Here is a 19,910-nt window from a genome sequence, read left to right as displayed (position 1 = left end):
GACTTGACACTTTTACCAGGCAAGTCCAAGAAATAAAAACCAGCATCAACTTTAGCCAAAAAGAGGTAGACGACATAAAAAAAAAAAATCTAATCTGTCAAACTGGCCATTCCAAAGACATGCAAACAGAATTCTACAAAATATGTGCCGGCATGCTCGTATTAACAGACAAGATGGACTACTTGGAAGGACAGTCAAGAAGAAACAACTTGGTAATTGATGGAATTGAGGAAAACCCGGGAGAAATGTGGACTGAAACAGAGGAAAAAGTTCAAAAAATCCTCAAGGAGAAGCTGCTGATACAGGGGCAAATTGAGGTGGAGAGAGCTCACCGCACAGGAAGACAAGAACCTGGAAGACCTCAATCGACCGAGGCCAGTTGTGGTGAAATTTCTAAAATACAAGGACAGATCAAGGATCCTACAAAAAGCCAAATACTTAAAAGGCTCCAACATCTACAGTACATCAACGAAGACTTTACAGATGCCGTACAACAAAAAAGAAAAGAGTTCCTCCCAAAATTAAAAGCTGCACGTGACAAAGGGGAAACTGCCTACTTAAGACATGACAAACTTATCGTCCACCCCCGCACCAGTACTCCAACACAACAGGCTCGAGTTCAACACCATCAAGCAGCATATTGAGAATTGTTCACCACCCGACGACAAAAACTCTGACCCTACTGAAGCAGGATATTCACATACCAAAAAACATGGACGTCGAACCCTTTGATGACCCTTCCAACCCTTTGATGACTTCCAACCCTACTGACCACAAGACATTTGACCCCGAGAACAACTTGGACCCGGACAATAACTTTTTCTTGACCGACCGACCGCGTGGGAGCCAGCGACGACCGACCGTGAGGGAGCCAGTGACGACCGCGAGGAAGCCAGCGACGACTGCAGGATAGCCAGCGACCGCGAGGAAGCCGGGAGACAACCAGCCAGTGACCACCGCGAGGGAGCCAGCGACGACCGAGAGGAAACCAGTGACGACTGCAGGGGAGCCAGCGACCGCGAGAGAACTGGGAGACAGCCAGCGAGCCTGAGGGGGCCGGGAGACAACCAGTCAGCGCGCGTGAGGGAGTCGGCGATGACCGCAAGGGAGGCAGCGACCACGAGGGACCCAGGAGACGTCCAGCCAGCAACCGCGAGGGAGCCAGCGGCAACAGCGAGGGAGCCAGCGATGACGGCGAGAGAGCGAGCGACGACAGCGAGGGAACCAACGACGACCGCAAGGGAGCCAGCGACGACCGCGTGGGAGCGGGAAATTCACATGCCAAGAACATGGACTTCCAACCCTTTGAAGATATTGACTATAAGTCATTCGATCCCGAGAACAATTTGGACCCAGACAATAACTTCTTCAAGAACAAATAAAGGGTAACAAACTCTGACTATTACCCGGATGAACAATTCAACACTAATATTAAATTGGAAAATGCACTTTCAGTAATACACTTAAACAGTAGAAGTCTCTATAAAAACTTCACAAAAATCAAAGAATACCTGACTAAATTCAATAAATTTAAAATAATTGCCATATCAGAAACTTGGCTTGATGAAGATAAAACAAGTGAAATGGAAAAAGAAGGTTATGAAATGTTTGCAACTAATAGGGAAAACAAAAAAGGAGGGGCGGGGTTGATATATATGTAGACAAAGCATTTAAATGCAGTAAAATCGAGAGATTGACAAACACAATAGAAAACCTAATGGAATGTCTTACCATTGAAATACATAATAAAAAGGCATCAAATATCATAAGTTGCATCTATAGGACACCAGGATCATGTATTGACACATTCAATAAAAAACTAACAGATATGCTCAGTTACTACAACGATAAGAAAACACGAATAATATGTGGTGACTTTAACATTGACTTATTAAACCTCAATGGACACAAAAAAACAACGGACTTCATAAATACTATGTACAGCAACAGCCTTTTCCCAGTAATCCTGAAACCTAGCAGAATAACTGTTGACACGGCCACATTAATAGATAACATATTTATAAATAAGATTGATCAATTAAATGGAAAGTGGACTTCTCATTAATGACATGAGTGACCACCTACCCGTCTTTGCAGTTTTTTATAATTATTTTGATAGAAAAGCTAAGTCAACAACTCACATAACAGAAATAAGACTAAGAACCCAACGCTCCATCGATGCTTTTAAGCAAGACCTAGAAAAACAAAACTGGCCCGAGGTCTACTCAAACGAAGACCCAAATACAGCGTTTGAAGTATTTCAGTCTACCATAATCTCCTTATATGATAAACATTTTCCATTAACTAAAGTCTCCAAAAAGCATAAAGACCCAAGTAAGCCATGGATAACAAAAGGCATAGAAAACGCATGTAAAAAGAAAAACAATTTATCTAAATTGTTTTTAAAATTGAGAACTGAAGAAGCAGAAAGAAAATATAAGACCTATAAAAATAAACTAGTAAATATTATAAGAACCAGGAAAAGAGATCATTATAAGATATCCTTTTATTTGTCCCGCAATGGGGAAATTACAATTACAATCAGAATTCAGAAAGGAAAAACGCTGGGTAGGGAGAGGGGAAAAAAACCCACGCTCGAACTATCCTCTTCCGAGGATAATTTAAATCCAGGATAAAAAAAGACCCTAGCACAGAAATAAGCATATGACAGTTACAACAAGTCACAAGACATAACATGTAATAAGGGGGAGGATGAATGGGAAGGGTTGAGAGGGGTAACCGTGACGCGGCCGAAAAATGACCAGCTGCATGGATTCACACGAGCGCTCTGCATGTCGAACCACGTCACGGGGGGAAAAGAATCGGAGCGATGAAGACGGTGATAACAAGAATGTGTATGCGCGTGTTGTTGTCCAGTTATGTATGTGTATGCGTGTGCAGGTCATAGCTGCATCGTCGAGGTCTGCTCATCGTGAAGACAGTCCTGGCTTATCGGTCCATGGCCGAGAAGGAGGGGGTGGTTGGGGGCCCTAGACTCCGTGCGTATTTCCATCCAGGGGAAAGGCCAGATAGCGTTGTTTGTTTTGGAGAGACGGCCGCCAACAATTCCAGACAGCCTTGAGTCCTTGGTCTGTATCTCCTCAGTGGCGCCGATCAGTCTGATCCAGAAATTCTTTCCGCAGCGTGGATTCCAACGTCTCCGGTATTATCGATCGCGCGGAGTCGCTCCAAATCACAACAATATTGCGATTGAGCTCAGTCACCGCTTGAGTCTGAGTGTTGGACATTCGCGCCAAGCCATCCAGAGTGACCGGCAGCTTCTTCACTTCCAATAGAGCTGCTCCCATCGGTTGAATTTTGCGATAGAAAACTATAATAAAATATAATATAATATAATACAACTATAATAAAAGTAACACACAAGAAATATGGAAAATACTTAACCAAGTAATCAGAAATAGTCCTAAAAAATTGATTATCCAGAGTATTTTATCAAAGGCCAAAATACTATTCTGGAAAAAACTGCAGAAATAGCAACTGAATTTAATGAGTATTTTGTCAACATCGGCAGTAACCTAGCAAAACAAATTCCTGATCCAACAAACTTGTTTGAAATAGATAGATACGTAGAAAAAACTCCTCCACGACGTTCCTCACTGCTGTAAAACAAGAAGAAGTATCAAATATTATAAAAACTTTTAAAAATAAAAAGTCAACTGATTGCTTTAATATTGACATGACAATAATAAAGCAGATTATAGAATATGTAGTGCGACCTTTCACGCACATATGCAACCTGTCATTTAAAGCTGGTATCTTTCCATCAAAAATGAAAATTGCTCAAGTTATTTCAATCTATAAAAGTGGAGAAAGACATCGGTTTACAAATTATAGACCAATATCACTACTACCACAATTTTCAAAAATATTAGAAAAACTATTTTCTCGCAGACTTGATAGCTTTATACAAAAGCATGCGCTGTTAAGTGAGAATCAATATGGCTTCAGGGAAAAACGGACCACCTCAATGGCAGTTATGGAGTTTGTGGAAGCAATAGCCACTAATATAGACAACAAAGAATTTACTGTTGGTGTTTTCCTAGATCTAAAAAAAGCTTTTGACACAATAGATCACAGTATATTATTGAAAAAACTAGAAAGATATGGCATTAGAGGTGTAGCTTATAAATGGATAAAAAGTTATTTAGAAAACAGATATCAGTACGTGCAACTCAACAATAAAAAAACGAATCAACTGAAAATCACTCACGGAGTTCCTCAGGGATCAGTGCTTGGTCCAAAACTATTCATCTTATATATAAATGATATCTGCAAGGTCTCAAAACAATTTAAATGTGTCCTATTTGCTGATGATACAACTTTCTACTGTTCTGGAATAAATCTGAAACAGCTCCTGACAACCGTAGAAAACAAATTAAACAAATTAAAAAACTGGTTCGACAGAAATAAATTGTCACTTAACCTGAAAAAATCGAAGTTAATTGTTTTTGGCACAAGACCAATCAAACACCAAGCTAAAATTATGGTAAACTCAATTGAGATAGAAAGAGGGTATGAAACCAAGTTTCTCGGATTAGTAATAGACTCAAAACTATGTTGGAAGCCACATATCGATAACGTAAAAAGAAAAATAGCCAAAACCGTAGGGATCCTCTACAAAACCAAGGAAGTGCTAAATAAGAGATCTTTGTACACATTATACACTTCATTATTATTACCATATATGACCTACTGTGTGGAAATATGGGGAAATGCCTGCAAAACAAACACACTCCCTATTCTCAACCTACAAAAAAAAGCAATTCGAATTATTAATAGATCAAAATATACGGAACCCACAAATCCACTATTTATCAAATTAAATACGATGACATTTTATGACCTGGTTGACTTTAAAATTGCCCAATTAATGTACAAAGCACACAATAACCTGCTCTGCCAAAACATTCAGAAGTTTTTCGAAATTCAAGAAAGCAGCTATGATTTAAGAGGTACCAACTTATTCAAAAAACTCAAAACAAGAACAAACATCAAGCAAAGAAGTGTATCTATCAAAGGTGTTAATCTGTGGAATAATCTCGAAACGGACCTGAAAATGAGTAAATCGCTTGCTGAGTTCAAAAACAAATGAAAAAAAATAGTACAAACAACCTACATCAATCAGAGTTAAAATGATAAATTCAAAACATTAAATGTAATAATAAATCAGAACTAAGTTGATAAATAGAGAAAGGTACCGGTATATAAATATCCATGATGAATACAAGAGAAAACTGACACAAGAGTGCCAGGGTGTGGATGTATATAATCCCGATACAAACCAAAAGTTGTAAAAATATCACGGTTAAGGGTAAAGTATGAGCCTTAATGGAGACTTCTTTCTTCTTACGTTTTCTTTTCTGATTGATATAAAAATGATTTATTAGATATAAACACATAACGGGGTAGGACTAGATACGTTTTTTACTTCTTCCTACTCCCTTGAACATAATAACTGTGTTGAATGAAGACTGATTTCTTTCTTTTTACTTTTTTTTATCTACCTTATTTTCTGTCAAATTATTACTGTATATATGTTTTATGTTCAATAAACAAACAAACAAACAAACAAGCAGTGAGCGAGCTATTTATATACTCCGTTAATGCCTCTTGTTCCGGTTGAGACACCTGATATAGCCGTGAACTCGGCAGCAGAGCGCCCACTTGCAGGTCTATGGCGCAATCGTATGGACAGTGCGGGGGCAAAGAGCGAGCGCGATCCTTACTGAATACCTGTCGTAAGTCATAATAGCAATTAGGCACTCCGTCAAGGCAGATGGTTTCAGGGGAGTCGTCACCGGCACGTTCGCGTCCCCCTACGGCTGATTGTAAACAACGCTCATAACAGTACTGGCTCCAAATCTCTATTGCCGGGTGCTCCCAGGAGATAACGGGGTTGTGAGTCTTGAGCCAGGGCAAGCCGAGAATAACCGGAACGGCTCGAGACCGCATTAAATAAAACCGTCTGCGTTCGACATGGTTCCCGGATACTTTGAGCTTTAGTGGTTCTGTTCTTTGTGTTACAACTGCCAGGAGGCGCCCATCGAGATCATGAACGCGCTTCTTCTCGGCCAACTCCTCGATAAAACAGCCCAACTCTGAGGCAAGGTCGGTGTCGATAAAACAATCATCAGCCCCTGAGTCTATCAGGGCCCTGATCCGCCGCGCCCGGGACGCCCCATAGATCTCCCCTTCGAGTTCCAGTCTCTTGGGGTGCCCCGGCCGGGAAGCGACTCGCCGAGGCTCGGGAGGCTCTGCGCGGGGTCATGACTCACAGTACTCGGTGAATGGAGACGGCTGAGGTTCCGGAGGACCGGGAGTGGCGTGAGGTCCTTGTAGACCGCTGTCAGACCCGGCCCGATCGTTGAACCGGCGCCGTCTCTCCTTCGATCTGGAACTTCCGCCACCCAGCTGCATCGGCTCCTCCCCGGTGGCAGCATTCCGGGATCGGGGGTGGTCACCGGACCCAGCTGCCCGAAGCGTCTCGTGGGATCCCCCACGGTACGTAGCATGCCGGAACGGGAACCAACCACCTCCACGCTCCCGGCTTCTCTCTCTCATGCGGTTGTCCAACAGTAGGGAGAGATCTATCAACTCCTCCAGGTCGGAACTGTTGTCGCGGGTCGCTAGTTCGTCCTTGAACTGGGTGTTCAATCCGCGACGAAACAATCCACAAAGCGCCCTGTCGTCATAGCCACTCTGGGCGGCCAAAATCCGGAACTCAATCGAGTAGTCCGCTACGGATCGCCTCCCCTGGTGGAGTTCGAGTAGCCGGCCCTCAGCCTCTCTGCCCCGGACGGGATGGTGGAACACCCGGCGAAACGCTGCTACGAAGCCGGGGAAAGAAGACCGGAGGTTCAGCTTTGCGTCGCTCATCGCTATAGCCCATGACGCCGCCTGACCTGTCAATAAGCTCATTACATAAGCAACCTTCGCGTCATCAGTAGCATAGACGGAAGGTTGCTGGTCGAAGACGAGCGAGCACTGGTGGAGAAAGTGCCCACACTGACCGTGCTCACCCCCGTAACGTGGGGGGTGTGGAAGCGACGGTTCCCTACTCATTGTGGGGAAGGAGACGGGTGCCTCAGTGGTGGTATGATGAACCACCGGGGGAGGTGCTCTCCGTTCCTCCAATTGTACAATACGGGGTTCGTAATCATCGAACCTATGAGCCAGCATGGAAACCGCACCGCGGAGCTCCGTAATGGCTTGGCCCTGCTGACTCATCTGTTGCTCTTGACGGGACAGAGCGGACAAAATCTTTTCTGTCTGCGGGATCCATGGTGGCCGGAGTATTCTGTCACGTTGAGCCCGAAGCGACAGAATAATCGCTTCGTACACAACTACTAAAGGTAAGTGGATCCCCGAAACAGCAGACACAGAAAAGGAATTTTGTCATAAAAAATGAAATTTATTATAACACAAAATCCCAGTCTAAACGGACAACAGAAAACGCTGGTCAAAAAGAGGACCAGGAAATAACAGAAAACGCTTGCGAAACAAAAACGGCAAGGAGAAAGTTATTAAGTAAAATACTAATCAAACACGAGAGGAATATCAAGGTACGCAATAATAGTAAATAGTCATGTAAGTCAGAGTTTTAACCGAGAAGGAATAGACGATAGCAAATGGCACGGCGTGGAATACTCCGGCAGTGAGTTGACTGTCGGAGCGCCTAGATATAGCAGGTGCAATCGTCAACAAATGGGTGGCAGGTGTGCAGGCGGCAAGCAAGAACGCCTGCCCCCTGCTGTCAAATATGGAACGTGACAATCCTCTTCTGAGGATAATTTAAGTCCAGTATAAAAAAAGACCGTAGCACATAAATAAGCATATGACAGTTACAACAAGTCACAAGACGTAACATGTAATAAGGGGGAGGATGAATGGGAAGGGGGAGGGGTGGCCGCGACGCGGCCGTCCTGACCGGCTGCACGGACAACACGAGTGCTCTGCAGATCGAACCACGTCACGGGGGAAAAAGAATCGGAGCGATGAAGACGGTGATAATAAGGATGTGTATGCGCGTGTGGTTGTCCAGTTGTGTATGTGTATGCGTGTACAGGTCATAGCTGCTTCGTCGAGGTCTGCTCATGAAGACAGTCCCGGCTTATCAGTCCATGGCCGAGAAGGAGGGGGGTGATGGTGGGGGCCCTAGATTCCATGCATATTTCCATCCAGGGGAAAGGGCCAGATAGCGTTGTTTGTTTTGGCGGGACGGCCGCCAACAATTTTAGACAGCCTTGAGTCCGTGGCCTGTATCTCTTCACTGGCGCCGATCAGCCAAATCCGCAATCTCTTTCCGCAGCGCGGATTCCAACCTCTCCATGTTGTTGTCGATCGTACGGAGTCGCTCCAAAACCACATTTATATTGCGGTTGAGCTCAGTCACCGTTTGAGTCTGAGTGTTGGACATTCGTGCCAAACCATCCAGAATGACCGGCAGCTTCTTCACTTCCAATGAAGCCGCTCCCGTCGGTTGAATTTTGCGATAGAACAGAAAGCTGCCAACACCAAACAGCAGGATACATGTTATCAAAAGGCACGCCATTCTCCACTTTCTCCATGGATCAAGGGCGTATCCGGCAGCAAATGTCCCTGGGGGGCAAGCAGGCTCCCCACTGCCCTCTCTTTTCGTCGAAAAAATTTTGTCGATTGCATCGAGAGACCAGCCAACTAATTCCCAGTGTTGTGTCCAAGGACCGGCAACCCGAGGCCAAGGCCAAGGCCAAGGCCAAGGCCAAGGACTTGACTCCGAGGCCAAGGCCAAGGCCAAGGACTTGAAAAATTTTCCGAGGCCAAGGCCAAGGACCAAGGACTGATTTTGAAACTAAGCCTAGCCGAGGACATGTATAAAACAATGCTATCATACCACTTGGCAGGTCTTCATGATTTACAACACCCCTCCATCATAACCCTTTGCACTCCCTAACGCTCAAAGCCCCTTATGATAAATAAAATCGATGGCACTCAGTTTCCCTTGCCCGGACGCGGGTCACCGGGGCCCCCCTCTGGAGCCAGGCCTGGAGGTGGGGCTCGTTGGCGAGCGCCTGGTGGCCGGGCCTACACCCGTGGCGCCCGGCCGGGCTCAGCCCGAAGAGGCAACGTGGGTCCCCCTTCTCATGGTCTCACCACCCGTGGGAGGGGTTAAAGGGGTCGGGTGCAATGCGAGCTGGGCAGCAGCCAAAGGCGGGGACCCTGGCGGTCCGATCCTCGGCTGCAGAAGCTAGCTCTTGGGACATGGAATGTCATCTCTCTGGCAGGGAAGGAGCCCGAGCTGGTGTGTGAGGCAGAGAAGTTTCGACTGGATATAGTCGGACTTGCCTCCACACACAGCCTGGGTTCTGGTACCAGTTCTCTCGAGAGGGGTTGGACTCTCTTCCACTCTGGAGTTGCTCACGGTGAGAGGCGCAGAGCAGGTGTGGGCATGCTCATTGCCCCCCGGCTCAGGGCCTGTACATTGGGGTTCACACCGGTAGACGAGAGGGTTGCTTCCCTCCGCCTTCGGGTGGGGGGACGGGTCCTGACTGTTGTTTGTGCATATGAACCAAACAGCAGCTCAGCATACCGACCCTTTTTGGAGTCCTTGGAGGGTGTGCTGGAGAGTACTCCTGCTGGGGACTCCCTTTTTCTACTGGGGGACTTCAATGCTCACGTGGCCAATAACAGTGAGACCTGGAGGGGCATGATTGGGAGGAACGGTCCACCCGATCAGAACTCGAGTGGTGTTTTGTTATTGGACTTCTGTGCTCGTCACGGACTGTCCATAACGAACACCTTGTTCAAACATAAGGGTGTCCATATGTGCACTTGGCACCAGGACACCCTAGGCCGTAGTTCGATGATCGACCTTGTGGTTGTATCATCGGATTTGCGGCCGCATGTTTTGGACACTCGGGTGAAGAGAGGGGTGGAGCTGTCAACTGATCACCACCTGGTGGTGAGTAGGCTTCGATGGTGGGGGAAGATGCCGGTCCGTCCTGGCAGACCCAAACGTATTGTGAGGGTTTGTTGGGAGCGTCTGGCGGAATCCCCTGTCAGAAGGAGTTTCAACTCCCACCTCCGACAGAGCTTTTCCCATGTTCCGGGGGAGACGGGGACATTGAGTCCGAGTGGACCATGTTCCGTGCCTCTATTGTTGAGGCGGCCAATCTGAGTTGTGGCCGTAAGGTGGTTGGTGCCTGTCGTGGCGGCAACCCTCGTACTCTCTGGTGGACACCAGCAGTAAGGGATGCCGTCAAGCTGAAGGAGGAGTCCTATCGAGCCTTTATGGCCTGTGGGACCCCAGAGGCAGCTGACGGGTATCGACTGGCCAAGCGGAACGCAGCTTCGGTGGTCGCCGAGGCAAAAACCCGAGCGTGGGAAGAGTTCGTGAGGCCATGGAAGCCGACTTCCGGACGGCTTCGAGGAAATTCTGGTCCACCATCCGACGTCTCAGGAGGGGGAAGCAGTGCACCACTAACACTGTGTACAGTGGGGATGGGGCGCTGCTGACTTCGACTCGGGACGTTGTGAACCGGTGGGCAGAGTACTTCGAAGACCTCCTCAACTCCACCAACACGTCTTCCTTGGAGGAAGCAGAGTCTGAGGACCCTGAGGTGGGCTCTCCTATCTCTGTGGTTGAAGTCACCGATGTGGTTAAAAAGCTCCTCTGTGGCAAGGCCCCGAGTGGATGAGATCCGCCCGGAGTTCCTCAAGGCTCTGGATGTTGTGGGGCTGTCCTGGTTGACACGCCTCTGCAACATCGCGTGGTCAACGGGGAGAGTGCCTCTGGATTGGCAGACCGGGGTGGTAGTCCCTCTTTTAAAAAAGGGGGACCGGAGGGTGTGTTCCAACTACAGAGGGATCACACTCCTCAGGTAAGGTCTATTCAGGGGTGCTGGAGAGGAGGGTCCGTCAGGAAGTCGAGCCTCAGATTGAGGAGGAGCAGTGTGGTTTTCGTCCCGGCCGTGGAACAGTGGACCAGCTCTACACCCTTAGCAGGGTCCTCGAGGGTATGTGGGAATTTGCCCAACCAGTCTACATGTGTTTTGTGGACTTGGAGAAGGCGTTTCACCGTGTCCCTCTGGGAGTTCTGTAGGGGGTGCTTCGTGGATATGGAGTACCGAACCCCCTGATACGGGCTGTTCGGTCACTATACCACAGATGTCAGAGTTTGGTTTGCATTGCCGGCAGTAAGTCGGAATCGTTTCCAGTGAGGGTAGGACTCCGCCAAGGTTGCCCTTTCTCGCCGATTCTGTTCATAACCTTTATGGAACGGATTTCTAGGCGCAGCCGAAGCATTGAGGGGGTCCGTTTTGGTGGCCTCAGTACTATTGCATCCCTGCTTTTTGCAGATAATGTGGTGCTGTTGGCTCCTTCAAACAGGGCTCTTCAACTCTCACTGGAGCATTTCGCAGCCGAGCGTGAAGCGGTTGGGATGAAAATCAGCACCTCCAAATCTGAAACCATGGTCCTCAGTCGGAAAAGGGTGGAGTGTCCCGTCCGGGTCGGGGAGGAGATCTTGCCCCAAGTGGAGGAGTTCAAGTATCTTGGGGTCTTGTTCACAAGTGGGGGCAGGAGGGAGCGAGAGATCGACAGGCGGATCGGTGCAGCGTCTGCTGTGATGCGGACGTTGTATCGGTCTGTCGTGGTGAAGAAGGAGCTGAGCCAAAGGGCGAAGCTCTCAATTTACCGGTCGATCTACGTTCCAACCCTCATCTATGGTCACAAGCTATGGGTCGTGACTGAAAGAACGAGATCCCGGATACAAGCGGCCGAAATGGGTTTTCTCCGCAGGGTGTCCGGGCTCTCCCTTAAGAGATAAGGTGAGAAGCTCGGTCATCCGGGAGGGGCTCAGAGTCGAGCCGCTTCTCCTCCACATTGAGAAGAGCCAGATGAGGTGGCTTGGGCATCTGATTCGGATGCCTCCTGAACGCCTCCCTGGTGAGGTGTTCCGGGCATTTCCCACCGGGAGGAGACCCCGAGGAAGACCCAGGACACGCTGGAGAGACTATGTCACCCAGCTGGCCTGGGAACGCCTCGGGATCCCCCGGGGAGAGCTGGAAGAAGTAGCTAGGGAGAGGGAAGTCTGGGCTTCCCTGCTAAAGCTGTTGCCCCCGCGACCCGGCCCCGGATAAGCGGTAGAAGATGGATGGATGGATTTTAAATTATAATTTTTTTAATCATTTGAGTATTTGATGTCATTCTTGTTGTTTTATAAAGACTTAATTATTATTATACACCTTTGTGAAAGTTTTTGAAACATTCATATTACAGGTTATTTTGTGTCTGCGATTGGATGGCAACCAGTTCAAGGTGTCCACCGCCTACTGCACGAGAGTCCAGGTTTTCAGGTGCGTCTATTCAATGTGGGTACCAAAATGCCTGGCGCCTGCCCTGGCTGAAAGGAACACTGAAGGACAATGGAACAGATAAAAACAGACTTTGTCGATTTGTTTCCCAGGAGACGGTTGTCTGGCTGGAGAAAACAAAATCCAAGTGGATGAAAGTGTGAAACTTGTGGCAATGACGAGAGCGACGTGTTCCGGGCGCCATGACGAGGCCGCTGAAAGAGGAGCTTCCAGACCTTGAGCACAGAGGTATTTTCATTCCTGTGGACTGTGGCACAGACTGGATCAGAAGAAGTCCAGGGGTGTTCCAGGAAGCGGTGCAGACAAATGACAACTATACTGAAACCAGAAAAGTTCAAACTGAGACAAAGTGAGTAATTTTTCAGTTATATTTTATTTAAAAAAAAAAAAAAAAAGCATAACATGTAAAAAATAACTACACGGACATTTGTAGTACTTTATTCATTGCCCAAATGACACAGGATTGAAACATTCACATTTATATAAAATGCACACAAATTAACATTTTGTGCACGGATTAAATTGTTTTTTCGTCGCTCATTAAAAAAAAAACCTCCACATCCCAACTGCCCTTTCAACTTTGAGCACCTCCAAAGGTGATTGACAGCAAGTGGGTGGGGAGAAATGAAGACATGTAACAAAATTGAAGACAGAATAAATTTTATACGATTTAAAAATGGTTCAAATTTGAGGAGGGAAAAAAACAAGAACTAATACAAATGACCAAACCTTTGTAAACACGATAAAACAAACTATATTTAAAAACCTCATATCACAACCAAATGAAAACAAACACCCACAAAGAATCCAAAAGTATTATAGCCCTGAGAAAAATGCTAGATTTTCTAATTAGATAAAACACAATTTGTTTTCAATGCAGCCAAGGGAAAGAAATGTTCCGCATCCCGATAAAAAGGAACTTAAATCAGCCTTGGTGCATGAAATCATGAAGCCTGCACAGATGAAAGCTGAAAACTTTATTGATAACTGTTCATCTTATCAACATACTTGTGATTCTTAATCTGATGCTCCCACAAGAATCTTTGGTCACAAACTCAGCAGGCAAAATGTTTCTCACAAGCGTGGGTTCTTGTGTGTATTTTTAAGGTTCCTTTTCGAGAGAATCTTTGGCCACAAATTGAGCAAGAAAAAGGTTTCTCACCACTGTGAGTTCTTGTGTGCTTTGGTAAGTCTCCCTTCTGAGAGAATCTTTTGCCACAAACTGAGCAAGCAAAAGGTTTCTCACCAGTGTGGGTTTTTGTGTGATTTATTAAGGTTCCCTTCTGAGAGAATGTTTTGCCACAAACTGAGCAAGCAAAAGGCTTCTCAGCAGTGTGTGTACTTGTGTGATGCATCAAGTGATCTTTCTGAGAGAATCCTTGACCACAAACTGTGCACGAAAGAAGTTTCTCACCAGTGTGGCTTCTTAGGTGCATTTTGAAGCTTGCCCTACAAGAGAATTTTTGGCCGCAAATTAAGCAGGCATAAGGTTTCTCACCAGTGTGTGCTCTGGTGTGCTTTTTTAAGGTTCCCTTCTCAGAGAATCTTTGGCCACAATCTGAGCAGGCAAAAGGTTTCTCACCAGTGTGGGTTCTTGTGTGCCTTTTTAAGCTTTCCCTCCAACGGAATACTTGGCCAAAAACTAAGCAGGAAAAGGGTTTCTCACCAGTGTGGGTTCTAATGTGATCTGTTAAGGTTCCCTTACAAGAGAATTTCCGGCCACAGTCTGAGCAAGTGAATGGTTTCTCACCAGTGTGGGTATTTGTGTGAATTTTTAAGATTTCCTTCCAAGAGAATGTTTGGCCACAAACTAAGCAGGTAAAAGGTTTCTCACCAGTGTGGGTTCTTACGTGCTTCTTTAAGTTTGCCTTCACAGAGAATATTTTGCCACAATATGAGCAGGCAAAACGTTTCTCACAAGTGTGAGTTCTTATGTGCTTTTTTAAGCATCCCCTCCAACGGAATCTTTGGCCACAAACTAAGCAGGAAAAGGGTTTCTCACCAGTGTGTGTTCTTATGTGAGCTGTTAAGGTTTGCTTAAAAGAGAATTTCTGGCCACAGTCTGAACAGGTGAACGGTTTCTCACCAGTGTGTGTTCTGGTGTGTAATTCCAAAAGACTTTTATAAGCATACATTTTCCCACAGTGAGAACATTTCCAGGGTTTGTTGTCTGTGTTACATGTCCGATCCTGGGCAATCGGCCCCCGTCAGGGACTTGCCCCCCCTCCCGGGTCCCACACCCGGCACGAATCCCGTTGGTGTCTTGCAAGGTTCCCCGCCAACATTTCCTTCCCACACCTCCCGCAAGCCACCCTTCTCCCTCCGCGACCCCTATTCGCCCTTCGTTTCTTGCATACTTTTCCGCACCCCTCATACCTACATACCAACCCATCATTCACTCTCCTAACATTCCTTCCCAGTCTCTCCTCGTTCCTACCCACCTCATATCTGTGACGCTTCTGATTTTCCCATTTATACAGGTGATCCATTCGCTCGCTCACTCTCCGCTTCCATCCTTCCCTATCACTCGTCAATCTTTCCACCTCCATCCAGTCCATTCCTGCATTCCTCATCACTCTCTTCCAATACAACACCGTCTTCCTTTTGTGCCCCATCTTCTTCCCTCTTCCTTCCAATTCCTCCCACCATCCCAATACCATAGCTTTTGTTAGTCTTTCATTCCCCATACGCATCACATGTCCGATTCTCTGCAACACTCTCCTCTCAATTTTCCATTCAACGGATTTTACTCCCAACATTTTCCTCACGTCATACATATTCACTCCCCTTTCTTGCATTTGCCTCAGTGGTTCTCCATTTCTATCACTCCACACATACCTATAGCACCTATCCATCCACTTCTGTAGTTTCCCCACATCCCTCTTCAACCACGTTCTTACCTGACAGTCATACAACAAGCTGCTCTCCACACACGCCTCCACTACTCTCCCTTGCCACCGCTTTGATAGTCGTGTCCCTTTCAGCCACCCTTTCACACTCCCCCATAGCTGTCCCGCCCTTTTGATCCTGTTCTTCACGTCTATCTGAGTCTCAATCCAGCTTCCTAACACTCTAATCTCCTCCCCCTCTTGCGTTCCAAACTCCAGCACCTCCTCCTTCTCCTCATTGTTCCTCTCTTCCCACTGCGTCATCACACTTTTCACCCTCCTTACACTCTCGTGTATCTCTCCTTTCGTTCCCACTATAGTAGTGTCATCTGCAAACAAGGCGCTCGATACCCGCACTTCTTTTGTTTCCGAGCTCCCTCTCTCCCAGCCATGTTCCCCTGCGAACGACCCTCCTGGTATCCACCTCCACACCACCATTTTCTCCTCCCTGCCATCTCGGTTCCTCGCCGCCAGTGTCGCCTCATCACCGCCTGATGGTAGATATTAAAGAGGATCGGCGATGTAGAGCATCCTTCTCGCAGCCCTCTTGCTGGCATCCATCCTCCACTCACTCCCTCCCTTCCCCTCACCTTGTACTCTGTCGTCTCATGCAGGTCCATAATGGTATCCAGACATTTGCCCTTTAGCCCATACCGTTCCAGCAACAACCACAATGCTGGTTTACTCACTCTCGGATACGCCTTTTTCAGATCTAACAGTCTTGCACATGGCCAGTCGTCATCCTTCACATCCTTCACCCCTTCCTGAGTCACTCTTCTCTTACAATCTCTTACATCCTCCTGTATGCGTACCATCATCTGCGTCACATCTGCTGTGGACCTCCCTTTCCTAAAGCCCGCTTGGTTTTCATCAAGGAGCCTCAGGTGTTCGGCCCACCAACTCAGTCTCTTCGCTAACACTCTTCCTAACACCCTGCTGCACATACTCAGCAGGCACACTCCCCTGTAGTTGTTTCTGTCATTCCTGTCCCCCTTCTTATGTAACGGTACCATCAGTCCCACTTTTACACTTCTATCCCACTGGTCCGCCCTCTGCTCAAACATCCTCCTCACTATCTTAATCCCCCTTCCTAACACTTCCTCACACGCATTCCGTAAATATCCTATTCTCACCCCATCCTCTCCCGGTGCCGACTCTCGTATCTCCCACATAGCCTCCATGATTTCCTCCCTATCTGGCACCTCATTCATGATCTTATTTGCTTCGCTCGCCCTACAATCGTCCCTGAGATCTACGGCTCCTCGAACCGCCTCCTCAATCACTCTTGGTTCTTCCTCGTACCTCTCTCTCGACACACTTTCAAAATGCTCCCTAAACTCATTTGCCGTCACAGTCGTGCTCCGAGCGGCCGGTTTATCCCTCTTTCCTATCTTCCTCAAACATTTGTACATTTCGCCAATCCTCCCTCTAGAACATGCTTCCTGACAGTCCTCAATCACTCCTTCCCACCAGTCTCTTTCCAGCCTCCTCATCAACTTCTTCAATTCCTTTCGCGCTTCCTTCACTTCCGCTTTTAGTCTGGTGAGCTCTTCTTCCATCTCCCCCACTCCTCTCCCTCCTCCCCTCACTCTTAGCCTTCTCCTCGCATTCAGTGTCTCCATTATCTTATTCCTTCTGTCTACCCTCTCCCATACCCTCTTCTTTATCTCTTCTATCTCTTCCTCTCTCCCTACCGTCCAAGGGTTGGATATTTCTCTTCTCTCCCTTCCACATACCTCCACTGCTGTTTCCACCATTATTTTCGCCAGCTCCGTCCACCCGCCCTCCTTTACCAGTCCTTCCTTATTCAACTCCCCCAATTTCTCTCTTGTCCTCTTCTCATATTCTCTTTTCTTCTCCTCCACTTTCAACCCCTCCCACTTCGCCTGCACCACTCTCCTCTGGATCCTCTCTTCTGTCCTCCATCTCTTCCACTTCCCATTCACCTGCATACACACCGGCCTGTGATCTGACAGTTCATACTCACTCATAGTCCACATCCTTTTCACCATGCGGTGTCTCTCATTCCCTTTCACCAGAAATCCATCCAACTCATACCATTTTCCACTCGCCATGTGTTGCCACATCCCCCTCCTTCTAAACCTCATATAGCTATTAACATATGCCAGATCGTGCTCCTGACACCATTCTATTAGGTCCCTTCCGGCTTCATTCATCCTCCCCAACCCATGCCCCCCACACACTCCTCCTATCTTCACATTCGTTCCCACACTTGCATTGAAGTCTCCTCCCATCACCAGTCTTTCACTCCCTCCCATCGCCACCTGACTCCCCATATCTCGTCGGCATCTCTCCATTTCTCGTTCATCCGTTCCCCAGCTCGGTTGGTAGACTGATACCAGCCTGAGCCCTCCCAGCACCACCGCCACCACTCTCTCTCCCAGCCACTTCTGTTGTCCTTCCTCTATCCACATCCTCAATGCCGTTCCCCTCAACATCACTCCGGCTATCCTCCCATGAACAAGCGCTACCTGTTCCTCCTCCTCACCCAACCACACCACCCCGGCTTCTTCTGCCTTTAGTTCCGTCATCAGTACCACTTCCCATTTTTCCTTGTTGACTCTTTCTGCCACTCTCCTCAACCTCTTTCTAAATGTCTCTCTCACACTCAGTCGCCTCACATTCCATGTGACTATCACTCGTTCTTCATTCTTACCCCGAACTTCCAGTCTGTCGCCCCTTTCCCGTCCCACCCTTCCCTTCCTCCTGTCTCCCCTCCTTTCATTCCTCTCCCTTCTTTTATCGTCCCTGCTCCTCGCTCCCCTCTTCCTGCCAGGGCCTGGATGGGGGTGAATCCCCACCAGTCTGTCTTTCACCCATCCTCCCACATGTCTTTCGTCCATCCCGCCCTGCTTACGCTTCCTTCTCACCATCCCCATCTCACCCCCTGGGGAACCTTTATCCCCCCTCGTCGCGCCACGTGCGGGTCCTGCAAGGGCCCTTGCCTGACTTTTGTTTAAGGAGGGTTGTGGGGCGGCTACTCCCACTTCCCTCCGTTCCGGCGGGGCGAGCATCGGGTGTCTCTCCTTCCGGTGAGGTCCCTTCTCCTTCCCCGTCAGCTGGTAGGTCTTTAGCCGCAGCAGGGGCTCGAGACCCCCGGCGTTCCCCCTCGCGCCACGTGGAGGCATCCCACCAAGCGAGGAAAATGAAATGGCCCCTTGCTGATAATCTCCTCCTCCTCCTCCTCTTCTTTGATGTCAGGGGGCTCATCCACCTCCACCTTCGTGCAAGGGTGCTGTAGCTCCTCTTCTTTAATATACTGGGCCTGCTGCTCCTCTTCCTCTTTCAAGTGGGAGACCTCTTTTTTCTCCTCTTCCTCTTTAATGTGAGAAGGCTCTGCATCCTGCTGCTCAGGACAAACATCTTCGGTGATGTCTGAAAGACACAAGAAGACAAACGTGTGGAATTATGGGTAGGTTATTTGTGTCAAACATACGGACCGCGGGCCGGAACCGGCCCCCAAGGAGGTTCGATCAGGCCCGCGGGATCATTTAAAATGGAATAAATGCATAAAAGACACGGAATGGATATTTTTAATAAGGTGCAAATTGTGGAGTATCTTCTAGGCGACAGACTGTTTTGATCAGAGTAGAACACAACATTGTCTTGATCAAAGAAAGACGACAGCAGAGAAGACAGAGAGCTGAGACCGACCCAACACAGCAGACACCTTCAAGGACGTGTGAATACTTTTTTACACATTTAATAGCACTCTCCTTAGTTAGTAAGGTGTAGGCAGGGAGATTTTATATGCACATGTGGAAATATTTCAAAAAAATCATTTCTTTATAACTCTTGTTTTATCTTAAAATGCGTGACTATATTTTTCACAACCAATTGTTAGTTTTGTGCCTTTGCACAGTCAGTGGGATCAGTTGCAATGCATATATGTGAATGATGAAAGTAAATTGCACATTTGTCTAATGCAGGAGTGTCAAAATCAAATGGACGGAGGGCCAAATAAAAATTTTTGCTGCAAGCTGAGGGCCGGACTGATCGAATGTTCATTGAAAAGTTTTACAATTACGACATATAGTTTATTGAACCAAATTTAATCGACTGAAAACCTAACAAATAAATTCCAATATGACAGTGTTGTGTCCAAGGACCGGCAACCCGAGGCCAAGGCCAAGGCCAAGGACTTGACTCCGAGGCCAAGGCCAAGACCAAGGACTTGGAAAATTTTCTGAGGCAAGGCCAAGGCCAAGGACTTGAGAAATTTTCCGAGGCCAAGGCCAAGGACCAAGGACTGAGTTTTAAGATGAGGCCTAGCCGAGGACATGTATAAAACAATGCTATCATACCACTTGGCAGGTCTTCATGATTTGCAACACCCCTCCATCATAACCCCTTGCACTCCCGAACGCTTGAATGAAGTGTTTTTATTCAAAGAGTAGAACAGTCAGGGTACGTGTTATTTATACTGAGAAAAACAAAAATAAAAGCATATGATATACATTTATTAATTAATGTTTTAGTGCAGTATTTTCCTAATATGAAGTAAATCAACACTCAACAGGCATAACATAGCACGGAAGACAAGTTGAGAAATGACTTTGCATAGAAGTCAATCACTGAGTGTTGAAAAAGCGGTAATCTCTCAGTAATAATTTTAAAGTTTACCGGC

At 47.3% G+C, this 19,910-nt stretch overlaps 1 protein-coding gene across 1 annotated transcript; it reads right to left on the bottom strand.

Annotated features, from left to right (window-relative positions):
- Positions 1 to 13,429: 13,429 nt before the first annotated feature.
- LOC147185898 (uncharacterized) lies at positions 13,430 to 17,814 on the bottom strand. Its single transcript, XM_086103860.1, has 4 exons — positions 17,755 to 17,814; positions 17,056 to 17,208; positions 14,157 to 14,563; positions 13,430 to 13,652 (listed from the first exon to the last, which is right to left on the bottom strand). The coding sequence occupies exons 1-4, from the start codon at positions 17,812 to 17,814 to the stop codon at positions 13,430 to 13,432; spliced, it is 843 nt and encodes a 280-aa protein (XP_085959986.1).
- Between the last annotated feature and the right edge of the window lie 2,096 nt (positions 17,815 to 19,910).

This window comes from Hippocampus guttulatus, chromosome 22 (genome assembly GCF_054856545.1).
Source record: "Hippocampus guttulatus isolate MCC_2025c chromosome 22, RoL_Hgut_1.0, whole genome shotgun sequence".
In the NCBI taxonomy this organism is placed as follows: Eukaryota; Metazoa; Chordata; class Actinopteri; order Syngnathiformes; family Syngnathidae; genus Hippocampus; species Hippocampus guttulatus.
Note: the sequence above shows the minus strand (reverse complement) of the source record. Positions and strands in the feature narration are given on the sequence as shown.

What these genes read in the sequence shown, in the direction of transcription:
- LOC147185898 (XM_086103860.1), bottom strand. Translation starts at nt 17,814, where the DNA reads ATGACGGAACTAAAGGCAGAAGAAGCCGGGGTGGTGTGGTTGGGTGAG. An exon ending in TGGGTGAGGAGGAGGAACAG is followed by an intron (nt 17,209 to 17,754) that starts GTAGCGCTTGTT and finishes GTGTGTATGCAG; the next exon opens with GTGAATGGGAAGTGGAAGAG. An exon ending in AGTTGAATAAGGAAGGACTG is followed by an intron (nt 14,564 to 17,055) that starts GTAAAGGAGGGC and finishes CCGATTGCCCAG; the next exon opens with GATCGGACATGTAACACAGA.